We start from the raw sequence: 19574 nt of genomic DNA on the forward strand, positions 1-19574 counted from the left end.
AATGCAGCGGAAACGCACTTCGCAACTCGTGTAATTGTGACTTCTGTACGTTACATGTTCATAATTACCGATATACACCGCAGTATAACTTTCCACGGCTGGTTTCGAAGGCAACACCGCATTCACTAGAGGCGCGTTTGCACCGCTTGGAAGCATCGAACTCGTGGCTGAGTGGTAGCGTCTCCGTCTCACACTCCGGAGACCTGGGTTCGATTCCCGCCGGGCCAATCTTGGAAGTTGCTTTTTATTTATGAAGCGCCTGCCGTGATTTATCGCTCACGGTCAACGCCGCCGACGCCGACACCCGACGCCGACGACACCGGCTTTTCTGCGACACGAGCTCCTTAACGCCATCGCGTTAAAAGGCTTAACTACAAGATAAGCACATAATTGGGACCTAGTGCATGATCAGACCCTGAATCATTGTGCAATTGCAGGGAACTAAACATGGCACAACTATGCTGGAGAGCTACGAAAAAATAATGGGACAGAAACATATTAACAGCACCGAAATATTCTTACTTATTCTTTATTGAAGAATTAAGTAAGGTTATTGTATTTTTCATATGCTTACAGGATAAATTCCTTGTGAAAAGCATGCGAAAGCTCCCGAAGGAAGTACGACCCCGGGTAAGTTCCTTGCGCATGATGTGCACTGCATGACATGTGCCGAATACGTGAGCCTGACACAGCCGGAAGATCATTCTGGCGCAAAATTATGGACAAGGACTGAGACTTCCAGTAGGCCGAGCAATATTTTGGAAGAGCTTGTTTTAGGAAGTTCGTGCCTAACTTCGTGGGGATTCCAGAGTGTAGAAGCTTCCTATAGGGTTTGGTGGAAGTTAGTTTCGTCTTCGGCTAATTGGCACCCTCTACCAGCACATCATGCGGTGCTGGTAATTGGCGTTCTTAAGCGCACACCTGCGTTGCTTAGGTGCGTAAGCGGTACCTGGTATTGTGTAGAACGCTGTCATGGTAACCCGATATAGTGAGAGTTCATAAAATTTGGAAGATTTTCCTAATCGGAAATCACCCCCAACGACTTCTAAAGTACGAAAAGTCACTTGCATTATCTGCCTGTGTTTCTTACAAATACGCGCCGTTGATCCAAATTAATGAAGCTCGTAGTCCTCTCTGGCGTCTGTTGTAGTTTCCCTTGTTATAGTTCAGGCAGTGGCACAAGCAGAGGGAGGATATCTCGTGATTCTTCTTTTAAGAGAATGAATATCCTCATCATTGAATGCAACAGTCTTTGGAGATTTCGGTATATCTGGGCCCTTGATAATAATTGCAAGATATATCTTGGATATGTTTTCAATTATTTAGGAGCCGTAGTATTTCACAGACTGCAGAATATTAGTGTCTTCAACTTGGTTTCATTTAAGCGAAGCACGTGTGCAGAATGCGTGTTTCCCTGTTATCTGAAAAGAATAACAAAAATGCACGCTCTAACAACGTGGTTTCTTGATCGCTTAAACTTGCTTTGTTGCTTTCTCAACTGTAATGCGTGGCAGAATCTCTTGAAATCTTTCTGTTTTAAACTCAAAATTTTCGGCGGAGCTGACGGTTATAGGTGCACAGCAGGAATTGCCAAAGACAATGCTAATTCGGAATAAATGCAGCGCTAACAAATTAATGTTCAATCGCCACTCTTCAGTGCAGAAAAACCATAATTCTGCAACTGTCCCCCAAATCAGAACTAGAATTAAATTAAATTTTGGAGGTAAATGAAAGGTTTTAAAATAAAAGTACTTTTCCGAGCGTATAAAAAGCCGGCGAATACACGCAAGCAACTCGAGCGACCAGTCGTGCGGCAATTTTGCGCGTATTAACGGGCTTTTTTCACGCTCGGAAAAACAGTTCTACGTAGCATGTATTGAGCAACATAATGCTCTATCGGGAGTCTTTCATGGTGATCTTGAATTTTCTGACCGACACTTTTCAGTTCGTATAAGACTAGTTATGTGATTACGCACAATGTAAAAAAATATGATATTTCCAAGCGGCGGCCAACAACAGTTCCTTGTTTCCGTCTAGCTACGTGGCATTCGCACATTTTTAAATCTTGGTTCATGATAGTTGGGATATACAGGGTGTACGCAAACTATTTGCAAAATTAAGGTGTGCTAACTTCTTGACGAATGTTTGCGCCCTGAAGATGGACAGAAGAAAGCAATCAACAAGGTGAGTCACTACCGAGACTGGCGTATGGCGCGCACTCTATGCACCGTGTGAGCCCACGTTCCTGCTAACTGCAGCTGTTAATGCTGATGCCATTGATCGTGTTTATGTTACGGTGCAGTTGACAACCCAAGAAGAAACCATCAATCTCCGGGCTGGTGGGCTCCAAAGTCTTAGTCTTTCGAGGTGAGGATTTAAAGGCAAACGCATCGATCGCTAAAGCGCGTGTCCAGCGCCTCGCAAGAGGTCATGGACACAGCACATTTTATTGTATTACCCGCTTATATAATGTGTTTCATCATCACAGCCCATATCACTTGCCATTCTCATTATTTTAGTGTCAATATATTTTAAGCCCCTTACACCGAAGCCCCTTGCTTGTGTGCTTCCGTACATGAAATGACGTTTTGTTTACAAATTAACTGGAACACAATGCATTTCTCCTCAAAGTTGGGGAATTTATATTTCGAAATTGGTGTCATCTTGAAAATTCCTTCCAAGTGGATCTGCCTTGCGAATTCCATGGCTATAATTTGTAAATTGCAATATGGGCCCTATTGTTTTTATCTAAAACATAATTAGTGGATTTTTATTAATTATTCGATTATGCATCTCAATTTTTTTGTGCAAGTATTGTCCGCCGCTTCGACTCGACCAGCTCATCAACTAGAATTCTGATATCAGCCACAGGCAACCTTTAAAGATTTTTGAAAGTGTTCGCTGAAACACCTTGTATAAAGAGTGTGCTCAAGGCGAGCCCAAGGCGTGCTTGTTAGCACCCTCCGCCACCCCCCTTTCCCTTTACGTTTAGTCCTGTGTTCGAAGGATTTTGCGAATCCTAATGCTCGCATGTGTTCAGGTATGCTTTAGGGAAACATATTGTAATTTAGGAATTGCAGCCGGTGAGTTCACCTTGAACTAATTTCCAGCATGGCACCCGTTTCACGGCATTCATACTTAAATGGGGAAATACAGGGCGTTCCACTTAATGTCGTGCTACAGTGCATAAAACGGTGGTTTGTTAAAGTGAGTGGAATGATGTCTACCGCAAGGGCCACGGTGGCTCTCTCAAAATCTGTGCGACGCCTAGAATTTGTCACAAGGAGATACGCCTTGCAAACTCGCCAGCTGTGATTCGTAAATTGCAATATCTTCCGTCGTGCAATTGATTGAAGGGTGAATTAGTTTTCGTTTGTTATTTATTTGCTGTTTTGTTGTTTATTATTTATTAAAGCATTCCAGAATCTCGTGCAAGTAATGCCTGCCGTTCCGTGCAGTCGAACTTAAGAATGACGATTATGCTATGTGCCACAAGCAATTCATAAAGATGCTGCGTTGTCTCAAAGAAAAAAAAAACTCCTATAGAAACATGTATAGAAGCCCGTAAAGATGGTATAGCTGGGCAAAAGAGTGATAGCCTTTAGCGTATGTGCTATATATGAGTGCTGTAGCAGCTCAGGAAACATAAGCGTGGATGGTTAGACAATTATACGGATCGGTAATCTGCATCCTGAAGGCAGCGCCACAAAATACGCAACGCAATAAGCGGCCTACGTGTACATAGGCAAAAGTGGAAGATTGGCTCACGTGAGATTACCGAGGCCTACATTATTGTTACCAATGTTTTTTATTTGCAGTCGCTTGTACAGAATCACGGCTCTGGGAGCACAGCAATGTTTCAAAAAACAATACATAAAGTGTTGTTTGCGCAAAAGCCCCAATGACCAGACAAAAAAGAAATGTGACAGCAGTGTCTATCGCGCAATGTAGGGACATGTCCGTTAGCCAGCCATGCATCGCGCAGTCTGCTTAGAAGGCTTTATAAACCATTAATTCTAATAGACGATGTCGCTGAGCTATACTTGTCCCTATTTCTTTTGCGCGTGAGCGTATATGCCCTCACATTGAAGATTCGCAGTCCGGGTGTACGAAGCCCTGCGATAAATGTTGGCACAGCGCCGAGAATGAACTCAGCGGTGCAGCTGTGACGGCGGATCATGGATGACCTAAATCAGTATAGACGAATGGCGTTGCGGATCAGGTCGTCGTCGGCACAGCTGCAGGTGCGGTGCCAGCTCGCACAGGTAGGGCGGCGTGGAGCAGATGGTTTCAGCCGCCGATGTAACTCGGGGCTCCGAGAGGCACGTAATCAGTTATATTTACATAATTATGCTGTGTTGAAGTGAGCTAAAGAATAAAAATAATTAGACAAACGATGAGATAAACAATAACACAATAATTATTTCAACGATGATGAGCAGAATTGAGGTAAAGTACGCTTACACAGGTTCACTTCGTGGAACGAGGGCCGCTTTATCCGTGTTCACGAGGTGACGTTTCCTAGGTGTCCTCGTTTTTTTTTTTTGCGGGTGTGTATGGCTTGTGCGAAATATTATCTAAGTTACGAAAGCATCCTCTGTCCAGTTTTCCGCTTTGCGCGTATACCGAAGAATTTTTCATCGTTTGTATGCGCGCTTGCCAAGAGCTATTTTTATTCTGCTCCGTGTCTTCTTATTGCTCCATTTTACCTTTACTCCCTTCGCTGGGGAAAGAACTAGGTTCAGTCTTCTTATCCTCACTGCATTTCTTTTTTTCAATACTCTCTCTCCCTCCCGCTGTCCATTCCTTCCTTCTTTTACCTACCACCCTCTTACTGCGCTTTTTATTTAGTCTACCGCGCTGTTTTCCTCACAATGCAATAAAAGCGGTCCACCCCCGTGCACACGTAGGAAAAAGAACAATAGATTCATCTGTGTTAACCAAAGTCGGCCCGGAACATACTAGTATAGTGACCCGCAGTGAGCAAAGCGAAGCGAGCACTTTCAGTTTAACGATCGAGCTAAGCTCCGCGTTGTCCTTGTGGGCGCTTGTTAGAAAGGCGGCCACTGGGACTGTCGTGTTGAAGCCTCGACGAAAGATTCACGGTGGCACTAAGTGTGGCCGTTCTCGTTACTCGCTCCAGATAACGAGGTGACTGGGGAGCAGCGATGTGGTGGAAGAAAACAGGCGGTACAGGCAGTAAAACTACCTGAAATTTGTGCGAGCGTATTGGCTGCTGTACTGCGCCTAAAGAGGCAAACAAAAGTTCCGATCAAAAAAACTTTTTTTTTTATTCCCGGGAGTATTGACCGCTACCTAAAAACACACGTCTTCAGCTGTTACGGCCTTGGTCATTACCTGGAGTTCTTGCACTAGAGGGGTCTTGTGTGTTAAGGTTGTACATGGGCCTGCTGACAGGACCATGAAGCATTGTCGCGACGTCACCTGTCATGGCCATGCGTCTTATTGAAACCAGTTAACAATCAGAAAGCATTCTTACCACTTTTTAAAAATCAGTTTCATAGTAACACATTTGCTTTCTTGCATATTCAAACAACAATGCGAGGCTATCATGTCTGCAGCTAGAGTACAAGTGGTACTTCACGCATTTTCAGACGCAATTTACTTTTAAACATTAGTTCAATAACGCACTTGCGTTTGGCGGATGACCTAGAAGAAGGACAATGTTTGCTACACTCCCGCACAGATGTGTGAGTGGGTGACGTACGTCGCTTGTGGTGGTGGTGCTTGTGTAACGTCGTCCAACCTCATTTAGGCAAAGGGGGAGGGCAGTACTTGTCGAAAATCTGCACCAGTTATGCTGTACATCCACTTCTGCAGAGTGGAGTGGTGGCAGATTTTGTTGTTTCATAAATTACCTATGGATAATTTGAGAGGATGAGCAAAACGTGAACAAGGTGAATGCAGGAGCCAACGTTCCGACAAGTGGACTTGTCTTCTTCGCCTTGAAGAAGACAAGTCCACTTGTCTAAGCGTTGGCTCCTGCATTCACCTTGTTCACGTTTTGCTCATCGTCTTGAATTTCCATCGCCCGCATTCCCCGTCTTTTCTATCGATAATTTGGTAAGATTATTTAGGAACTCCTTAATTACTGAATTGGAAGCGCGAATGTTTCTAAAAACATGTAAATGCGTTTTAAAACGCCCTATCGAATTGTTTTCGGTGTCCTATGTGTTGCGTAATAATTTTTTCCGCGTTGTAAACATAACTTGCCAAATGAACATAGCGCCATCAATACATGTCCGCGCCCCATGGCAGAAGTAGTCCCAGGCTTCAGTCGAAAGAATGAACTATTCTCCATGTTGCTGCGCACTGGACTGACCCCACGCTTCACGCGATAGTCACCGCTGTTGGCGGTGACCAACGCCAATACCGATGTCTCGCTACCTTAATGTGACCACCGAGCCAAACATTGAGCAGACTTAATTCTTACGAGTAACGTCTTGGAACGCTGGTTTGGCGGCGCGCAGACCTGTAATCATGCTGTTATTGTCATATTTCGTGCGTAATTTTTTAACGGAGATGAAATAATTACGTGAGGAATGGCACACTCGAAAAAAATAAATCAAGTGTTTAGAACACAATTATTAATTTTCTGTGATTGCATCGTCAATTCAGTATTTAAATAGTTTGATAACTAATCTGATCTGATTAGGAATATTTGAGTTATGAATAAAGTTATCCTGGTGCCGGACGTTGGTTGGTCCAATACCATTGGTTCCATTGGATGATCCTCGTATATACTATATATTATTGGGAGCATGACTACTGTAAGCTGGGACACCCTGTATAAGGTGATGTCATAGTAAAAATTTGAAAATATGTATGAAATATGAAGCTTTACGTGCCAGAACCACGATCTGATTACGAGGCATTTCGTAGTGGGTGATTCCGGCAATTTGGACCACCTGGGCTTCTTCAACGTGCACCAAAATCTAACTAGACGGGTGTTTTCGCATTTCGCCCCCATCGAAATGTGGCCGCTGCAGCCGACATTCTATCCCGCGACCTCGTGCTTAGCAGCCCAACACCATAGCCATGGCGGGTGTCATAAAAATAGTCATAATAAAAATAATATTTTATAAACTGAGTGAGTCCTTATTTCTGGGCATTTTATTTGTACTGCGCTTCCATTCCAGTGTAACTAGGAGAAATAAGAATGAAGCCTTCCCGTAGTTTCACAATCCATTCTTTTTTTTTATAATAAATAAAGTCACGAAGAAAAATTGCAAGGGGGTATACGGAGAGATTGTTTCACCCCATAATAAGTAACACGGACAGTATGTGCACGGCGTGCGAGAGCGTGTCAAATACTAAAGCTATAAATGCAGCGCCATCCACGCCTGTCCACGTTTATATCAAAGCAACGTTCTGAGGAGGAGCAATAACAGAAGAAAAACATTTAAGCAGAAAGAAAGAAGCTCTCCTATGTTCTATCGCAAGTCATACTACAAAGGAAAACGAGAATTGGTCATTAATTAAGCACCGCGCTCTGGTGAGCTTTTCAGCATAGCTGCTATACTTGGCACGAGCAAAGCGCAGAGACAAATGATTCGTCTGTTTCATCACTGCGAAGTAGTTTTTCTGTGCTTTTGTGCACAAGACCCCAGTTCAGGACACTTTCTTCCCCTGTTGATAGCAGGAATCAAAAACTATAGAACAGCAGGAATTAAAAAGAAAATGAGCGCAATGTGAAAAGAGGGAAAATTTCACACGGAATGATGGTATAGAACAAAGCACCACCTGTGTCATGAATATGTACTAAGGTTCGCAGCTATACCAGCATGTCTCAGACCGGCAACTCTGCACTCGGCTTCTGAAATAGGAACGCATACCGCATATACTCCATTCGAACCAGCTCTCTATTTTAACGCGCATGCTTACCTTAATGTTAAAAATTGGGAAATAGAACAGACATTCATAGTTACAATGAGAAGCAGCGATTTGTTGTAGTTTAAGCTACACTGAATCCAAACCGTAGTGTAGTGAGTCTTTCGCCGTGGTTATCGAGGCCTCCAAGGTATGATGAAGGATGGGCTGTTGGGCTTAAGCACCCCCCATTGCCGAATTTCTTTCGCACTCTGTTCCAATGTATATGGGATATTTCGGTAAACGTTTTCGGGAAAAGAAGCGCGCCATATAAATCGAGTAAATAGGGCACTTATGAGTGAATGACTCGACTCCGCAGCCTGAATCAAAGTAACACCGTGCGCAACCGCCTCGACTATGACCAACTACCTCTAGGTCTAGTTCAGCGGACCCTTACGTTTTGCCGATTTTACCACGTTGGGTCAACTCTGCTTAAGGGTCTAGAGAAGAGCTGGTAGCGAGTGGAGTTTGGTGCACACTTTCAGAAGCAGACGTCATACGATATATGTGTCTCAATCTTCGCACACTGAGTAGTACTATCCTGATGATGTACAACCCCTGTTGATTAACGGTATGCAAGCTTCTTCGCGATCCTTCGTGCTCGTAACGTGGCCTCCTAATTAACGTGTAACTGGCGGATGCAGTTGCTGCCTGTTCGACTTTCTTCGTAAAATTTTATTCAAGGAGGGCACCAAAACCAAATGTCAGGTGTTGAAGGGACCGTGCTTAATATGTAGAAGTTGTTTGCATGATCACCTTTGCCAGCAAATTTCGGGCACTCTGATATGTTGGACAGCCTGGATGACGTTACTGGTTACTGAAAAAGGTTTCTTTGCTTTATTTAGGCAAAAATTGGACGACAAAAGAAGAAGGTCAAAGCTGTTAGGCCGTTATGCCTTAGAGGTTGGCAAGGTTTACACGTCAGTGGGCATCCGCGTCCTTGCATCGCAAGGATGGAATGTATAAAACAATTTGAGGAACAGCGACCTCAAACTGCGCCAGTGCTGTCGATCCGGCAGACGACATAGCCTAAACACAGAGCCGCAGAAGCGGAGCAGTGTTCCTGTTCTCTTCGTTCCCTCTGCCGCTATCACTATTTTTGGGTACCTTAAGCAACTTGCGTCGGATACTTGCATAAGCACAGGGTGGTTTGAAAAGGGGGGAAATCAAAGAAATGGATTGGTTTCTAAACGCTCTGAACTTGGCTACTGTGTAACGTGGCCATTGCTTTCCAGTGTTAAGACGTAGTTGCCTTCTGGAAAAAGACCTGAGGGGCCTACGCTCTATTCGTATTAGGGCAAGTACACCTAGGAACACGCATAAGGACAAACATAAGGACGTGCACGGGGACAAAGACAATTAGCGAAAGTGTACTGAAAGGTGTGAAATTGAACAGTGATCAAGCCGAAGATTATGAAATATGGATTATGGAAAATGCATTTTATAAGACACAATTGCAGTACCTCCCTGAAACGGACCTGCATGCTTATATTTAGTTTAGTTCCTTGCTAACGTTATGCCTCGTGGAAATCCAAGAGAAAAAAAAAAAACAGAGAGGCATACATCAATGAAAAGGAGCCTCCACCGTCGACCGCGTTGACTTCACGTCAACAGAAGGCAGCCTCTCTGAACGAGTTGGTATTGTTGGAACGAGGTAGTATTGAATTGGAACGAGTTGGTAGAATCGGGTGTATAAATAGTATAATTGATCGTGAGGGTCACGCTCTCGCACTAACTCTCCTTGCACTTTTAAAGCGAAGCTTTTTCTACCTCTCCTGCCGACTTTCCGGGTGCTGTGATGGTCTTGCCGCGGATCCCACTGGGTTTCGAAACCACCAGATGACCCTCGCCTCCGCGCACCCTGGAATAGTTGTCATCAAGTATAAGAAGCAAATTGCTAGTCCGATAACGGGTTTCCTACCCTCGTCTCCCAAGGCAGTGGCGTGGTGACCTACGTAGATTGAAGGCTGCATCATTTATTGATTCGAAAGCATCAATGGCCCATTGAGTGAAAATGCCGACGTCTGTAACAGCGAAGCGGCGCCTGAATTCTCATTAGCCGCAGTTGTTGGTTAAGCCACTTATGAGCGACGCACGCGTGACGCACACTTGACAGTGCGGCCGTCTCACTCTCGAAAGCCGGCACGCGGTCCATATCTCTCTCTCTCTCACCTCAATGGGCTTAGGTGCTGCGCGCGTCTGCCGGCCTTGGGGGCTGCTAGTTCTTCCTCGGTCTCGTCGCGCAGGACGTCGGTGGCATGCGGCAATGGGACCACAGGCCGCTGCTGCTGCTGCTGCTTGGTGGCTCGGATAGAATGCACAGCTATGGCAAATTATTCACCGCACAAAACTCGAAAAACCTCTTAGCGGCGCTAATTTGTACACTATTGCTTTCGCATTCACAACTGATAAGTGCTTAGGTGTGCTCGGAATTTTTTATTTTCTTACATATTTGAGGATATTTGACGATGGCTTCAAACACGGCGAGACGGCTGTGTAGGAAATGTGTGAAGGTTATTTTCTTTTCTGCTTATTTGTTTGCAAAAATATCCAGTCTCGTCATGCAACGTGGTAAATGTGATTTCTTTGTGAACAAGTCGCCGCATGGTAGCATATATTCGTGTCAGCAGGCTTTCCTGCAATTCATTTTTTTTTTTGTATTCGCAGAGCACCAAAGAAATGCCTCAAAGGACGCCATTCGCGTGAGATCAGGCCCACAAAGAAACAAAACAAAGCAGTGCAAAACATCGGCATGTCCCAGACAGTGTCTAGAGAAGCCAGCGAATGTATGCAACTCTGAAGCTCAGCTTACAAAAAACGGCGTGGGAGCGAAGGCAGGGCAGGAAAATAGGCATTTGCAATGTTAAAACATGATCAGCAGTAGGCTTGAATGTTTTGTGCAGTGTGTCGGCGGAGGAGCAATGTTAACCTCAGCAGGACAAGTGCCTGTAAGAGCCACAACGGCAAGAGTAGCTCGGTGAGCAGGGCATCGCAGAACTTGTAGTTCGGTGCTACTTTAGGGAATAACGTTTTTGGCAGGCGTGTCCCTTAACATGGAGATTAAGTAATACACGTTATTCAGTAAAGCTATGAAGCAAGTGTTCATATTACTTAACTTCAGCAAACCATAAGTGTCAACTGTTCTGCGCTCTGCTATCAACTATAAATATAAACACGTGGCGTTCTTCCATAACACCCCTGAGTTCCTATGCCAACCCGGTTCCGTTTCTGCACGGTTACCTGCATGCAGTTTAAAATCCAGGGGTGCGACTGACCCAGTTTATTTGTTAGGTTTTCTTTTCTGATAAAAATTATGTCAGCGTCTGACATATTGAGGCGCTTAGCGATAAGTTGATCTCCGGCATCCAGATCTTGCATCATTTTTTGAAAATAATGCACACAGCGACAGTAGCAGCAGCGAAAAGGCTGACATTAATATTAATCTTTGTTCGCATGTGTCGCACCCAAATATTTAAAAAAAACGTAGGAGCCATATTATGAGGCATTCCCTAGACCGGTTTTTCGATTAGACTTGTAGCCTCGATACCTCGGAGCTCAAAGTTTAATATCGGGAGCGTCTGCTTCACAGCAGTAAAGTAATAAGAGTCGGTAGAGTTCCTTGTTTCTTATTCTAGAGCAACTGAAATAGCGCTTCTAAAGGGTAGCTCGATTAGCTCAGTTTTAGGAAGCTGGGGAGAAACTGCATGCGTAATATTGTACGCACGCCGTTTGTAACCGAAGGCCTTAGCGCCTAAGCTACATTAAGCTCCGGATGTATGGCACACTTATCAATGGCGGCTTCCTCACAAAGAAGAAATAGCTGCCGTGTACTCGCTGGGCAATGGTGTTTTACTTTGTGCCATTTCAGCAAAGCAATCATCGCTCACGTTTCATTCTTTGAATGCGGGTACGTCTTCGTATGAGTAGATGAGAAATTGACCACCGCGTATATGAAGCTTGAGCACACGAAATACATGGTTTACTTCCTGTGTGTTTCCTGCCCATTACTGGGCTATCTTTACCACAAGATACATCGATTACAGGCCGTTTCATAAAAAGAATGCAAGGTATACGTTATTCGAGAGTGCTCTCTCTCTCTCTCTCTCTTTGTTTTGGAAACCGAAATTCGATTTCAACAACACAGAAAGGAAGGATCTCGGGGAGGAATGTTTTGCAATCCAACGCAAAAGTCCCATATTGGAAAACTGGTAGTTGAATAGGTTTGTAATAGTGTCTGGGCAGTCAGAATAGCGCTCGCAATGGCAGCAGTGGCGCAGAACAAAGCCAGTAAAGTATAACGAGGGAACATCTTCATGAATCATTACAGTCAATACGTGTTTTTTTCTCATGAACGGTGTTCATTCTGGGCAGGCAATAAAACGGACAGCTAATGCGTTCATTCTTCCCTGGACAATAATTGCCTTTGTCTCGCATATCTATATTATGTGAGAAATAATTCGTGGAGGCTGTGCTTAAGTGGCAATTTCTGCGAAGAACAATGGAGTGAATAATTAAGGCAGCAGTTTTCTGTGTAGCCATAAAGCGTTCGCTGTCAGATCACGGTCGTTCAGCCTGAATTCTAAGAATCATTACGGCTTCTGCATTTCATGGCAGAAGCCCAGCGTGTCAGCAAATGAGAGTTAACGCATGCGAGAATACAGCCTAGCTAAATCACGTTCCTATTACAAGTGCGTGTTCATGTCAGGAGCTTAAGCAAAGTTCCAGGTAACAGACAGCTTCTTAAATCTCTGGCGACAGAACTTTGTTTTAAACGCTGAGGTAAATCATGCGCGATTCTTAACACTCTTAGACTGAATTTTATTTGATTGAAAATAATTGCTACGCGCATAAAAGAAATCCACCTGTGCAGCGAACAATATTTCTTTATATGGAACGCAACTAAAGCTCGCACATCTTGAGTGTTGCGAACGCAACCCTTAAATAACCAAACAATGCTTCTCAGTGAAAAACCAAAAAAAAAGCAAAACAAAAAAAGACAGCACATTGCCCGTCTGTCTCGCATTACGGCAGGGCAATCAAAATGGAAAGGGGACGTTAATTAAGCAGCACACTTCGGCGAACACGAGCAGCTCACCGGCCATTATCAAAGCGTAGATAAGTAAACGTGCCTGAGTCGGTTAGTTCTGTAAAAGTTTCACAACTTCGCGCTGCATTCGTTGCAATATCATAGCGTATGGTGTACGCGTTTTCGCAATACAGAAAAAGAAAAAAAGAAAATGTAGCATAAGGCAAATAAGACGTAGATTAAGTAACAGATTTAACGCAGCGAGCAAACGTCGCATGCGATAACGCAATAAAAGAATTGGAATGCCATTAATCATTTCTTTGTTATGCGTCATGAAAAAACCCCACAGTAATTGTTGTTTCAGTGTGGCTGCGCTCCGTTTGAGAAATAGAAGAAGCTTTGAATCGATTAAGCGGTCATTTAGAATATAGGTTCACGTTGTTGAGGTACTAAAGAGACCCGTAAAAAAACCAGAGCGTCAATGACCCCTCATGCTGTTTACTTTCACCTTTTCTTATGATCATACAAAGTCAGTAAAGAAAAACAATTGACAGTTACTATACACCACGTCACTCCGCCTTACTCTAACTTGTAGCAACTTTAATCTACCTTCATTCAATTTACTTCACCCTAATTCACTTCACTCCATCTTAATTACTCTTAGCCTAACTTGTTTTAACTTTAGTTCACTTTACTTCAGTGCAAATTAACCCAATTCAGTTTAATTCACGTTAAACATCCATAATTACAACTATTCACTCTGTTATACCACTTGCTATCTGCTGTATGGTCATGCAAGACGTGGATGACGTCACCTCCTCCCCATTGGTTGCGCGATCACGTGTCCAACGACGCACGCAATAGCCGCACCTTTAGCCAACCAGAACCGCGGAGCCACCGTGTCGTCGGTGCAGCGTGCTCGTCTCGCACCCAGAAGGTCTTGGCTGGATTCGCTTTCGCAGTAAATACAAGTGCAAGAAGGCCATACATGCTAGCCGGAAATCATAGCCAATTGATGATGAAACCGAAAAATGCTCAAGTCCGCACGGGCAAGTTTAGCTACAAGAAATCTGGCGAGGTGAACGTACCTTTAACGTAGGTAGATGACTACCTTATGCATGCTTTCGGGTGACTTTCAATATGAAAGTTTTTCTCAATCTCTCCGGTTCGTTGATACGTTTGTTTCATAAATAAACGTCCTTTATTTAAGTCTGATGAAGAGCAACCGAGGCTGCGGTGACGAGATGAATGAGATGTCAGCAGGTCCATATTCTCCAATTTAAAGCGCTGTCTTCGGCTTATTATGCTTTCTATGCCTGTTTGTCTTTCAAGCAAATGGCCATTGCTCCAACGTAAGCTATGCGTCGTAGCATAGAAGCCTTATAAGTAACACCAATGCAGTAAAAATGCAAAAAAGTAGTCGGTCTGACGGAACACTTGTTGCCCTTGTGAACCCCCATTCCATTTTTCCTTTTTTTAGTGTTCACAAAAAACCCTGTCAGACCAGTTTTTCTGAAAGCATAAAACATGAACATCGTACTAACTGCCAAACTCGCTAAGGCAATGACAAATTTAAGATAGCTATTGATCGACAAATAGGTCAGTCTTATGCGGTGTGAGAGGGCGCGGCTCCCCCACATCGCGTATTTCGCTCTTTGCTACAAATGCTCAAAGCTGGTCACCCGAAAATCACAATGTCAATCTGTCGATCTGCTACTTCGTTTACACTAATGTTTCTTTTCCATCTAAATATCTTTAATATATTCACATCAGGAAACGTTCCCTCAGAGCTTTCTGTTTATACCATGGATTATTCCTTCGCAGAAGGAAGAGCTATGGCTAACATTATTTTTTTTTCACTTACTCTAAATGCCCGGTGGAGGCATTACAAAAGAGGGAAATGATGACAAAACGAAGATATATAGTAACTCATTGAAAATAATTACGCGACGGCAACAACAAACAAAGACAAGAAAAAGAAGAACAGAAAACGCGAAACAAGACAATGAATCTAGTACGTACTACAGTTAACAATGCTGTTACTAAGTACACAATGGTCCAAACATCGCAATATAGATTCATATACACATTAGTGAATGCAAAACAATGGAGTGAGAGTTACAATGACCAAATGACCTATAGGAGGGCCTGCAGTTTCCGGGTACTCGGCACTAAGTACACTGAACCGAAGAGAGGATCTGCGATATAAAACTACAGGAAAGAAAAATAAAACAGTAACAGGACACAAGTGAACTTAATCTGAAAGGGGTAGAAGCAGCAAACAAAATCAATAAGGTTCATAAGAATGTGCTCTTTACGGGGCTAACAAATGAATCATAATTGTTGAGACAGGCAACATCTTCTGAGAGCTCGTCGCAGTGTCTGATAGCAACAAAAGGTGGCGAGTAAAAAAAGTGGTTAGTTCACGCATTTATAGCGTGTATTTTAAAGGAATGGCCTACTCGAGGAAAAACGCGAAAAGGCGGCGTGATGTTTTTAGGACAAAAGGCAGCAGTGCCTGACGCCTGCGATCAGGAACTGAAGGTAATTCGAGCGATGTTTTGATTTCCGTTACGCTAAATGTTCGAGAGCACTTCCTTGCAATGAAACGAGCGGCTTTGTTCTGAAGCGACTCTAGTTTGTTAGTTAGGTATAATTGATGGGGGCTCCATATTATATATGCATATTCTATTTTAGAGCGTACTAAGGTAGTGTAAGCTAGTAGTTTTGCATCGGTTTCAGCATAGTGTAGGTTGCGCCTAATGAACCCGACCGCGCGAGATCCTTTGCTAACCATCTCATCAATATGGCGATTCCACAGAATATTCGATGACAAATTATTTCATAAATATTTTACATTAGGCACCGTTTCCATGAGCATGTTAATTAATGTGTAACGGCATTCGAGTGTGGTGTTTGATGTAATAAATACAATGGCATTTGTTTTCAAAACATTTATTTCTATCTGCCACATTTAGCACCATTGATTAATTTTGTTTAGATCATCTTGGAAGAAATCAACATCCGAGGTATTAATGACCGGTTTGTATATCGTGCAGTCATCTGTAAACATTCGTACTCTGGAACATATGTTGGCGTTTAGGTTGTCCACGTATATTAGAAAGAAAACCAGTCCGAGTACGGTTCCCTGGGGCACCCCAGATTTCACTTGTGCTGAGATAAGTGTTCATTACCGAAACTGTGTGAGTGGGCCATAAACAGCTTTCTATTCGCTTGAGAATTTTCGTGTTTTATGTTTAGGTCTGAAAGTTTCCTTAATAAGCGGATATGTGGAACCTTCTCAAAAGTTTTCTTTAAATCAATAGACATGGCATGTACATCCGGAAAGGAATGTATGGCGTTATGAAGATCAGTAATTAATTTGAACAACTGCGTTTCGCAGGAACGTTCCTTTAGAAAGCCATGCTGATTATGGAAGAAAAAATCGTGTTTGGTTACGTGTTTCCTAACTGGTGATGATATGATATGCTCTAGAAGTTTGCAAGCGATGTTAGTTAGCGAAAGAGGTCGGTAATCTGAACCTATTGAATGGTCACCGGATTTTAGTACGGGGATAACGTGAGTGATCTTTCACTCATCTTGCGCACGCTCCGAGTCGATAGACTGCTGGAACAATGCGGCAAAAAATTTGGCATATGAAAGACTGAGTTAGTTTTAGAAGTTTTGGGCATATGCCATCAGGACCTGGGAAAGAGTTAATTGTCAATGGATTTATAGCTCCTGATATGCCCTGAGGAAAGATGGTTACTTCATTCATGTTAGCACTTAAACATGCAATGTACAGGCCCGAAGGAAGGGGTAGTTCATCGGTAAGTATGGAGCTGACAAAACTGTTAAATTCAACATGTCACTGGCGGAGGAGGAAACTGGCCGTCCTTATAAATTGATATAGGAGTCTGTGAAGAGTAGTTGGGGTTAAGCACTTTCTAAAACTTGTTTGGATTGCTTTGTAGAAGAGTGATAACGTCGTGTTTGTACAAGTAATAGTTTGATCAGATGCGGTGGGTTTCGCTTTTCAGGATAAGCGCTTGTTTTTGTTTATGCAGCATTTGACGTCCGTGGTAAACGACGTGTTTTGCGTAGATGATATGATTGCAACCTACGGAGTGTGTTTGTGCTTTAATGAGGTAAGTTTGTCTATAATGATTATCCAGTTTTTATCTATTCCGCTCAGATGGATTTAACATAAGAAGTTTGCCACAAAGGATGACATTTCGTTGTTTATCATTTCAGAGTTAGCGCGCGTATTGTCATATATATTTTCTTTTCTTGCTTTGGGAACTTGATTTGTTGCATAAAATTCAGAACGCAGCACTTTATGGTCACTTATACTTTCAAGCGCATAGATTTTCATATTCTTCGTGTGCGTGGTTAGTACGAGGTCCAGGATTACCAGGCCGCGTGCGGGCACAGTAACAACCTTTAGATTAGACAAGGCAAGCACATCAAGAAAATTGTGGCATTGTTGCTTTCTTGTGCCATTTTCGGGTCTGCACAACTGCCAATCAATGTCGGGGTAACTGAAGTCTCCCGCAAAGATTATTGATGCAGTCGAGAATCGGTGTTGCAGAAAGTCCAACGAGCTGTTTCGGTTCTCTGTGAGTTCGCTTGATGAAGTTGGCGGGCGATACCAGACCCCAACGGCGCAAGTCACAGACGGGGACAATTTCACTGACACCCATAAAATGTCGAGGCATGGCTCAGTTTCAGTAATTTGTGCTTGCAGATGCTTCTTGACAGCGATTAAGATGCCTCCACCTCAACAGACAATCCTATCTTTTCTGAATACAGAATATCGTAAGAAGCCAACACCCACTGACACCAAGGACAACATAGGGGAAATTACTCGTGCTTATTAAACGAAATAAAGAAACGATAAATTATTGGAAATGAAAGTGGATGAAAAAAAATTTGCCGCAGGTGGGGACTGAACCCACAGCCTTCGCATTCCACATGCGATGATCTACCAGTTGAGCTAACGCGGCGCTGTTTTCCCAATCACTTTCTTAGGTATTTATGTGTCCTAGTAGAACCCTGGGAGTGTTAGCCAGCGCCACCACTAAGAGACCTTGGCAGCGGATGTGGAACGTCCTTTCTGCCGCAGGTGTCACGAGAACGTGATCTTTTTGGGTGAAGGCGACTGGTCAATAAACCCACACATGCTACTTTTAGCTCAATTAGTAGAGCATCGCACGCGAAGTGCGTAGGTTGTGGGTTCGGTCCCCACCGGCGCCTAGTTGTTATTTCATCCACATTTATTCCATTATTTTTGGTTTCTTTTTTTCATTTATTAAGCACAAGTAATTTCCCATATGTTGTCCTTGGTGTCAGTGTTTGTTGGCTTCTTACCATATGACTAATAAAAAAATTGTGCCCTTTAGTTAATACCCTTCCTTGTCGCTGAATACAGAATAGTTGTTTCATATATAGCTAGCTCGTGATTATCAATATCCGGAGATAAGCAAGTTTCTGTGCCGAGTATTATGTTAGCGGAACACGATTCAATAAAACCACAAAGTTCGTCTTGCTTGTTAGGCAGGCTCCGAAAGTTTGAGGTAATAATGAATAAGGCAGTATCAGAGCATGCTTTTTTTATGACACTGCACCTTCTCAGGCTTCTCAGCTTTGGGAAGTGCCGTAACTTGGTTTGTCGATGAATGAAATGTGTAAACCTTATCGTTAAGTATTAGTTTATAAAATACCAGTTTGAACTTTTCTTGAGGTTCCATCTCTGTTCGAGCGAGGTCTCTGAGCTTTGTCCTCATTAACTGCACACGCAGCGCAAAATCTTCTTTCCATACACGAAACAATTGCTCTTTTAGTTTGAATACATTCTTTAATATGTATTTCTTATCCTTGAAACTCAGAAGTTTCACAGTGATTTGGCGCGCGTGATCCCTTGTTCACTGCCCTATTCTGTGATCGCGCTCAGTTACCCCGACTCGTATTCCAAGTGTCTTGAAACAAAGACTGCTGCCAGTTCTTCCGTATCCTTCCGTTTGTCGGACGCTTGTTCTGGGATGCATTTAAAAATCAAGTTATTGCGCATCATTTGATTACTAAGATGGTCAACGACTAAGTTTGACTGCTCGTGTTGTTTGGATTCAAATTTGTTTAGCTTGTCTTGGGATTTCATTATCATGGTTCCGACTTTGTTCACGTCGTCAGAAAGGTTCTTGACAGCTCCTGAGCGTTCTTTTAGCTTAGAAAGACGTCGCCTTATATCCGTAACGTTAACCTGAATATACGTCATCTTGTTCTGGATGATTTCTTGAATTTTATGTTTGATGTTGGTCAGGCCCTGACAATAGTAAGCAGTTGGTCTACCTTGTCAGGGCGGGGTTGGTTTCAATGTCTCCAGTGGAAAGTAGATGTGTCAAGCAAAACAAAACCAACGTGACCCTGCATCCTGTAAGTAAGTTTGCATTTAACTAATCCATAATTTAGATTATATGTCTTGTATGCAGAGTGGCGAACAAAACAAGAACCTAAACCGCAAGCAGCGCCGGAACTGGCATTCTAGCCGTAACAGAACCCTAACTCCAACCGGTATTCTTGGAACGCGCCTGAACAATACCCAAACCTTACACAAATTATACATGTAACAGTTACCAGTACGGCATGAAGCGGTTCAAGC

At 43.2% G+C, this 19574-nt stretch overlaps 1 protein-coding gene across 1 annotated transcript in view; it reads left to right on the plus strand.

Moving 5' to 3' along the window:
• LOC139059539 (uncharacterized) overlaps positions 1–19574 on the plus strand; it is a 554371-nt gene that overhangs the window by 185715 nt on the left and 349082 nt on the right. The window contains exon 2 of the mRNA XM_070537962.1: positions 577–630. Within this exon, the coding sequence (XP_070394063.1) occupies positions 577–630 (54 nt within the window). The remainder of the gene's footprint in view (positions 1–576; positions 631–19574) is intronic.

Source organism: Dermacentor albipictus, chromosome 4 (assembly GCF_038994185.2).
Source record: "Dermacentor albipictus isolate Rhodes 1998 colony chromosome 4, USDA_Dalb.pri_finalv2, whole genome shotgun sequence".
NCBI classification, from domain to species: Eukaryota; Metazoa; Arthropoda; class Arachnida; order Ixodida; family Ixodidae; genus Dermacentor; species Dermacentor albipictus.